This window comes from Leptonychotes weddellii, chromosome X (genome assembly GCF_054177405.1).
Source record: "Leptonychotes weddellii isolate Sample4059 chromosome X, ASM5417740v2, whole genome shotgun sequence".
NCBI classification, from domain to species: domain Eukaryota; kingdom Metazoa; phylum Chordata; class Mammalia; order Carnivora; family Phocidae; genus Leptonychotes; species Leptonychotes weddellii.
Genome location: NC_138385.1, coordinates 968632 through 976140, shown reverse-complemented (window position 1 = coordinate 976140; position 7509 = coordinate 968632). Strand labels below are relative to the sequence as shown.

Here is a 7509-nt window from a genome sequence, read left to right as displayed (position 1 = left end):
CCCGCGCTGGGCGCCCCCCCCCCCCGCCCTCCAGCCGCGTAAGGCTCCCACCCTTGGCCCGCCCCGCCCCTTGGGCACCTGCGAGGGCAGCCCGGCTGCCGGGCGCCTTCTCTCCCCACCGCCGCTGCGCTGCGTTCTCGGTGCCTCGCGAGTCCGCGTACAGCTTTGCACCGTTCGCCCGCGTACCCATTGCTGGCTCGGCCCAACCCTACAGTCCAGTTTTCTCGCCCGTCCCGGGCGGCCGTGCGCCCTCACGGAGGGCTCCACTTCCGCCGGCAGTGTGGCCACGCCTCCTCGACCCTGTTCCTGGGCGGGGCCTTCTGCTGCCCAGCGGGGGCTCCCTATTAGCTCCTCCCCTGGCAGGGGCGGGGCGGCCCAACACCCGAGAGACGACGGGGAGACTGGGTCGCGACTCCCCAAAAAGTAGCAGGTGCTGCATGTCACTAGAAACATCCTGTGGGCCGACCAAGGCTGGCGGACTCGGGTTCCCCTCTGGAACAGCCTCTGGCACACTTCTGCGGCCTCCCGGGTGGGGGCGGGGCTTGCGTGTTTTATTTCCGGATCCCACAGCTACGACACCGGAAGCAGGAAGTGTGAGTTTCGGCAGCGGGAGAAGGGAAGGGTGACCGCAGAAACCGGACTTTTTCGGAGCGCCAGGGCCCGAGGAGTGCTCGCGGCTCGCCGTTCCTGCCCTTCTCACGTCGGACCGACTCTGCTGACAGGTGTGGTCCTCTTCCCGAAGACAGGGTACTATTGGTGGGCGTCCCGCCTCCTCCGAGACACCCCCCGGACGTCCAGGCTTCCCCCTCCTGTTGGGCCGTGGCCCATTTCTGCCGCCTGCTTATAGAGCACCGGCCAAGGCGGCCCGATGCAGGAGGCGAGTTACCTTGGCGGCGACCGGGACTGTTTCCGCCTCTTCCTCTCCGCCGCCGCAGCGGAGTCTGACCACACCCCTGCTTCGTGGATGACTTCTAGTTCAGAGACATTTTCTGCTCATCAAACTTGACTGCATTCGAGGTTGTTAAATTCTTTTAAAAAGGCCCCAAATATAGTTTGGCAGCTACGTATCTCACTTCATGTGCCTCAGTTTGCTCACTCTGCAAAAACGATTAATGTCTACCCGACCTCAAATCGTTTCTGTGACTCAAGGATGGATGAGCCATCCTGGCATGTTCGAGGTACAGCAAGGAGGCCACTGTAACTGGTGCAGAGTGAGTGAGGGGAGAATACTTGGAGAGGAAGCAATGAGGGGCCAGATAGTTCAGGGCTTTGCAGGCCGTGTTAGGGCCTTTGGCTTTTACACGCAGGGCAATGAGGAACTGTGGTAGGGAACAGTGTAGAGGACGGACATGATCGGAATTATCTTTTAGGGTGATCTGGCCCCTGTGGGAAGAACAAACTATAGGGGACAAGGGTAGGAGCAGGGTGACCTGTTAGGACGTTATTGCAGTAATCCAGATGAGTGGTGCTTTGAGCATTTTGTTGTGAAAAATTTCAAAGACGTACAAAAGTAGAAAGAATAGTATAGTAAATCCCATGTCTTCACTGCCCAGCTTTGACAGTTGTCAACTCATGGCCAATTTTGTTTAATTTATAGCCCTCACAATCCTCTTCCTTTGTTATTTTCAATAACAGCTTTATTGAGATATAATTCTCATACCATACACTTCACCCATTTAAAGTGTACAGTTCACTGGTTTTTAGTATATTCAGAGTTGTGCAGCCATCACCACTCTCTCATTCCAGAACATTTTCATGACTCCAAAAAACCACTTGCCTCCTTAGCTATCACCCCATTACCCCATCTCTCCCAGCTCTTAAGCATCCACCAATCTTTCTGTCTCTATGGATTTGCCTCTTCTGGACATTTCATATAAACGGAATCATACAGTATGTGGTCTTTTGTGAGTTGCTTTTTTTTTTAGCGTTATGTTTGCAAGACTGGTCCCATCTTGTAGCATGTGAACGTACTAGATTTTGTTTACTCATCAGTTGATGGACATTTAGGTCATTTCCACGCTTTGGCTGGTGTGAATAATGCTGCTCTGAGCGTTTCTGGGTGCACATGTGTTTTTGTTTCTCTCAGATAGATACCTAGGAGTTCCCACATTATTTTGAAGCAAATTCCTGACACCGTATCATTTCACCTGTAAGTATTTCAGCATGCATCTCTAAGAAAGGATTAAGAAACAACCACAACACCACTATCACACTTAAAATAGTTAACATTAATTGCATAGTGTCATCAGATAGATTCTGGGATACATTACGACAGGATTTCCTGATGCATTAGATGTGAGCTGTGAGACATAGAGAGGAGTCAAGAGGGACTCTGAGGTTTTTGTCACAGTAGCTGGACATCAGCTAACAATAAGGAGGGCTGTGGGTGGAACTGGCTTTTGGGGCCTGTCAGGAGTGCAATTTTAAGGTTAGTTCTGAGAGCACTACCAAATATCCAAGTGGAGATGTTGAGTTTGCTATGTGTCTGGAGTTCAGGAAAGAGGTCTGATTTGGGGCATCAGCAGCGTGAGGATGGGGGTTAAAGCTCTGAGGCTGAATGAACTCTGTACTGGAGTGACTGTAGGTAGAGAAGAGACCCCAGAACAGAGCCCTGGGGCACCACAACATTGTGGGGTGGGTTGGTGAGAAGGATCGAGTGAAAGGATCTGAACAGGAGCAGCTAGTTAGGTGGGAGGAGAACCAGGAGAGTGGGCTTTTCTGGAAGCTCAGGGAAGGATCAGTGGCTTCAGTGGAGCAGTAACAGTTTATTCAGCGTTAAAGCTGTCCTCTCTCAGCTCAGGCCTGCTCCTGCAAGCTTGTATTGGGATCAGCCTCCTCCTCCAGGTAGTCTCCCCTTCTTGGGCAGAATTTCAAAGGGCTCCAGGTCGACTTCTGTAGTTCATAAGAGAACGCAAACAGCCCTGCTGTCTTAGGCTGCGAGCCCACCTCCCACTTTCAGATTCCTCAGCACATGTCAGATACTAGGTATCCCCTCAGGCCCTCAGTTCCAGTGAACACTTACCAGGTTCTTTTTTTTTTTTCTTTTTTTCTTTTACACTTACCAGGTTCTGAGTGGTGTCCTTGAAGCCCCTCTTACTAGGTGGATTAATTTCCTAGAGCTTCTGTGACATGACCACAAGCCGAGTGGCTAAGACAATAGACCTTTATCCTCTCCCAGTTCTGGAGGCCAGAAGTCTAAAATCAAGGTGTCTTCAGGGCCTCGTTCCCTCTGCAGGCTCTAGGGGAGCATCCTTCCTGCCCCTTCCAGCAGCTGGTGGCTCCAGGCCTTCCTTGGCTTGTGGCCATGTCATTCTAGTCTCTGTCATCACATGGCCTTCTCCGTGTCTGTTTCTCTTGTCTCTTACAAGGACACTTGTCATCGGGGGCACCTGGGTGGCTCAGTCGTTAAGCGTCTGCCTTCGGCTCAGGTCATGATCCCAGGGTCCTGGGATCGAGCCCCACATCGGGCTCCCTGCTCCGCAGGAAGCCTGCTTCTCCCTTTCCCACTCCCCCTGCTTGTGTTTCCTCTCGCTGTGTCTCTCTCTGTCAAATAAATAAATAAAATCTTTAAAAAAAAGGACACTTGTCATTGGATTTAAGGCAACTCTGATCCAGGATGATCTTATCTCAAGATCCTTCACTTACACCTTCAAAAAAACCCCTTTTTCCATATAAGATCACATTCACCGGTTATGGGGGTCAGGATGTGGACATATCTTGCTGGGGTCATCATTCAGCGGACTACACGAGGTAAGGGGCCAACATCTTCACTCCTGCTTGGAGGTGTATGTAGCAGGTAGGAGTCACAGCATGCTGACACCTCCCTACAAAAATAATCCTCCCCGTAATTTCCCCCTCTCTTGTGAAATTCTTAACTTCAGTTTACAGCCTGGAGATAGGTCCTAGGCAGAGTTTATAACAAGTGCTGAACCATGGCCTTTCTGACCCCACGTACGGGCCTGCAACTCCCTTTGTAATGAGAGGATATGCCACCTTGTAGATTGAAAAGCCTGTTTTAGCTCCCTGTTACACTTGATAAAGTGCTCAGCATTCTGCTTAAAGTGTGGCCCCAGAACTGCTGCACAGACCACACTCCTTGTTCTGCAAGGTAAGAGAATTCTGCGAGGGTCTCGTGTGACAAGTCTGCTGCCTTTCTCTTCCAGACCCTGACTTGTTGGATGAGCAGGCCCCCCTGGAAGAGTCAGCCGTGTGAGATGGTGCAGCCCAGTGGCGGCCCGGCAGGGGACCAGGACGTGCTGGGTGAAGAGCCTTCTCTGGGGAAGCCAGCTATGCTCCACGTACCTTCTGAGCAGGGTACTCCTGAGAGCTTCCAGCGCTGTCTGGAGGAGAATCAAGAGCTCCGAGGTGAGGAGGGCAGCAGGTGTGCCGAGCGAAACGTCAGAGGTCCCAGCCCTGTTGGTGGGGGAGGCTTCTTCCACTCATCTGTGCCTCTGTTTTTACTGGGTCTGAGGTGGGGGTGCACCTGAGAGCCAGCTAGTGATTCAAAGCCACCCTCCCTTTTTGTTTCAGGTGGGATTCCCTGGAAATGGACTCTGAGGTATAGATTGACTTGCAGGAAGTTTATTTAGAGTTCTGTCAGGACCAACAATGGGGGAAGGAAAGGGACAGGGAAGGGGAGCACAGGGAGAAGCTGGACTGCAGTGCAGGCCGACCCTGCAGGTTGCTCTGTAGCTGGAGTGACCCTTCTGAGTTGTCCCAAGTCAGGCCAGCTGCGGTGGGGCTTTTCTGTCTCCATCCTGATCGGTCCTTAAGCGGCCAACTATCCTGGGAGCGGCTGGCTATTCTGGGAGAGGCCCTGCGGCTCCTGGGAAGGGGGGGCGTGGCCTGCCCTGGGAAGGGGGCGTGGCCTGCCCTGCGACGGACCTGTGGGGGAAGGGCTGCTTTCGGAAAGGGGGTTGGTTTCTGGTGCCTGTGGTGCGGGTGTGAGCGCGGCCACCGTGGCCCCCAGAACCTTCCCATTTCTGTCTTCACCACGACCTCCCCCACCCACTCACCTGCCATGTCCTCGCTTGTATGGGGAGGGGGGCAGCTTCTTCAGCTCCCAGTGGCCTGCTCCATGCCTCTCAGGTGGTTGGCTGCCCTTGGCTGGCGCACATTTGTGCCCGCCCTGCGTGTGACGACACCCTGGCCCGCCCTCTCTGGCCTTGTAATCATGCTTAGACATCTAGGGGCTGTCCTGGCCACTGCATGGTGTTGAGCAGCATCCCTGGCCTCTACCCACTAGATGGCAATAGCACTCTTGCAGTTACGATAACCAACACTGTCCCTGAGGTCAAATGTCCTGCTGTGTTGGGGTCACATAGAGCTGGCAGCCAGGTTGGGGGAGGGGAGACAGCTCACCTTCCACAACTATGTGTGTGGCCTCTGCTGGTCCCCAGGAGGGTGCTCTGGCAAGAGGGACTTGGGGGAAGAGTGTGGCAGGTTGGCTGTAGAGGGATCATGGCACCACCAGCTTCCCGCCCAGGGAGCTCGGGCTTTAGTGGCAGGTGGAGACCTTGAAGCTGCACCCTCCACCTGTGCTGCGTGAGGCAGATGGCTGCTGTGTGTCAGGCCCTGGGTCACACTCCCAGGGCACTGAAGGTGTCTGCCCCCAGCGATGCTCAGGATTGTGCCTAAGGAGGACGGCGCAGGGGAGAGGACATAGACTTTGCTTGGAATGTTTGGGGGGAAAACATGGAAGTCGGTTGTGGAAGTCATGGAAGAGGTTGTGTGTACCTAGGGTAGGAGTCCATTTATGTGACATGTCCAGGAGAGGTGGATCCAGAGAGAGAAACAGATGAGTGGGTGCCAGAGGCTGAGGGTGATGGGAAAGTGATTGCAAGTGGGTTCAGGTTTCTTTTGGGGGGGGGGTGATGGAAATGTTCTGGAACTAGCTAGAGGTGATGGGTGCATAGCTTTGTGAATACACAGAAACCACTGAATGTGTACTTTAAATTAGTTAAAATGATAAATTTGATGTGATGTGAATTTTATCTCAATAAAAGGGGAAGTTGCATATGAGTTGAGGCTTAGGTGGGGGGTTGGGCAGGATTGCAACAGGTGGAGGGTGGAGGTGGGTGAGGGAAGTATGCCTGAGGCAGGAGGCTCCTGTAGAAGGGCCACACTCAGCTTTGCTCCCCTGCAGGGGAGGAGTCACATGGGGACAGTAGAGTGCAGAACGAGTCTATGGAGCTGGGCTCAGAAGCCAGTGCAGTTCTAGTAAAAGAATGCTCCGTCATCAGGGTTTTGACCAGAGAGTGACACGAAGCTACTGCCCGTTGCAATCTTACAGAGTTCTGTAGTTGCAAGAACCTTCGTGTGTCACCAAGCAGTTTTGTCACCCCTCCATGTTCTTCTGCTGCCCGGGGTATCCCTGGGTGTGGGGCTCTCCTTTCCTCAGCCTCTGCTGACTGCCTGGCCTTGGCACATGCTCGTCCTTCAGCCTCGTGAGCGGGGGACTAGCTGTTTCATGACCACTCGCTGTGCCCAGATCCTGTGAGGTGGCTGTGGTTATCCCCGTTGAACATGCAGATGAGGACAGTGAGGCTCAGGGAGGCCAGTCCCTGGGCCACTCGAAGCCTTCTGGGCCTCCCAGGCTGCAGCCAGCCATGCCACAGGGCACTTTGCCCTGGTGGCCTTCCCTGAGTGTGCAGGTAGCTTCGGGTTTCCTGATTCTGAAGATAATGACTTTGCGCCCCAGGGCGCAGGCAGGCGCACCTTTGACCTGTGGCCAGAATACAAATGAGTTTGAGGAACTTACAGAGAAAGTGACCTTTGGCACATACTTTTAAGCAAAGCTGATGTGTTTGGTATCTCTTCGGAGAAATTTAGGGGCTTTATCAGTAGCATAAATAATTTTGAAAGTGTTACGCAAAATAAGAGGAGGTGTTTCAAAGCCATCTCCACATGCGAGGCCGCATGGTACCGCGGGGACGGCGCCGTGACGGCCCGGGAGGGGCTGGGAGGCCCCCTGCCAAGTCTCAGCTCTCGGCCATCTCCTCTGCCCCCAGATGCCATCCGGCAGAGCAACCAGATGCTTCGGGAGCGCTGCGAGGAGCTGCAGCGTTTCCAGGGCAGCCAGAGGAAGGAGAAGGAGTTCCTCATGCAGAAGTTCCAGGAAGCCAGGAAACTGGTAGAGAGACTGAACCTGGAGAAGCTCGACCTGAGGAGGCAGAGGGAGCAGGCCCTGCAGGAGGTGGAACATCTGAAGAGATGCCAGCAGGTAGCCAGAGGGGCTGGGCGGGCCCTTCCCCAGGAGCTGGGGAGCCAGGGGGTTCTGGAAACCACAGGGATGCCAGTGTTCCCCGAGGGAACCTGTGGTCAGGGCTCCTCGAGAGCACCCTCAGGCTCGATGCTTCACTAGGAGGGCTCGCAGAACTCAGAAGAGCCGTACAACGGCTCCCGGTTACGGTTGTTATGGTCAATTACAGTGGAAGCACCCAGGTCAGAATCAGCAAGGACGCGAGGAGCGTAGGGCCGGGTCCAGGGGAGACCAGGCGTGAGCTTCCC

At 54.2% G+C, this 7509-nt stretch overlaps 2 protein-coding genes and 1 long non-coding RNA gene across 6 annotated transcripts in view; 1 reads left to right on the top strand and 2 right to left on the bottom strand.

The window, feature by feature from the left end:
- The window catches only part of G6PD (glucose-6-phosphate dehydrogenase), a 13273-nt gene extending 12974 nt beyond the window's left edge, over positions 1-299 (bottom strand). Inside the window, exon 1 of one of the 2 annotated variants that reach the window (XM_081808002.1) lies at positions 187-299. In XM_081808002.1, coding sequence (XP_081664128.1) covers positions 187-190 — 4 coding nt within the window. In that variant the 5' untranslated portion in view covers positions 191-299. Of the gene's footprint in view, positions 1-78 lie in introns of both variants that reach the window. The other variant, XM_081808000.1, reaches the window with a different exon arrangement.
- A 56-nt stretch (positions 300-355) lies between these two features.
- On the top strand, positions 356-7502 carry IKBKG (inhibitor of nuclear factor kappa B kinase regulatory subunit gamma). 3 transcript variants are annotated; one of them, XM_081808009.1, is made up of 3 exons: positions 356-722; positions 4164-4365; positions 7011-7502. In XM_081808009.1, the coding sequence occupies exons 2-3, from the start codon at positions 4179-4181 to the stop codon at positions 7361-7363; spliced, it is 540 nt and encodes a 179-aa protein (XP_081664135.1). In that variant the 5' UTR covers positions 356-722; positions 4164-4178; the 3' UTR covers positions 7364-7502. The 3 variants fall into 3 exon arrangements, with proteins under 3 accessions (XP_081664135.1, XP_081664136.1, XP_081664134.1); XM_081808010.1 differs by lacking the exon at positions 356-722 and adding an exon at positions 733-1017; XM_081808008.1 differs by lacking the exon at positions 356-722 and adding an exon at positions 1027-1178.
- LOC115942975 (uncharacterized) lies at positions 2751-3539 on the bottom strand. Its single transcript, XR_004077564.2, has 2 exons — positions 3063-3539; positions 2751-2892 (listed from the first exon to the last, which is right to left on the bottom strand). It is a non-coding gene; the product is annotated as an uncharacterized LOC115942975 (long non-coding RNA).
- Positions 7503-7509: the final 7 nt, after the last annotated feature.

Coding starts and splice junctions, on each gene's coding strand:
- IKBKG (XM_081808008.1), top strand. CDS start 1,077: ATGTGCCTCAGTTTGCTCACTCTGCAAAAACGATTAATGTCTACCCGA. Junction 1,179..4,163: donor GCCATCCTGGCATGTTCGAG/GTACAGCAAGGA, acceptor TTTCTCTTCCAG/ACCCTGACTTGTTGGATGAG. Junction 4,366..7,010: donor GGAGAATCAAGAGCTCCGAG/GTGAGGAGGGCA, acceptor CTCTGCCCCCAG/ATGCCATCCGGCAGAGCAAC.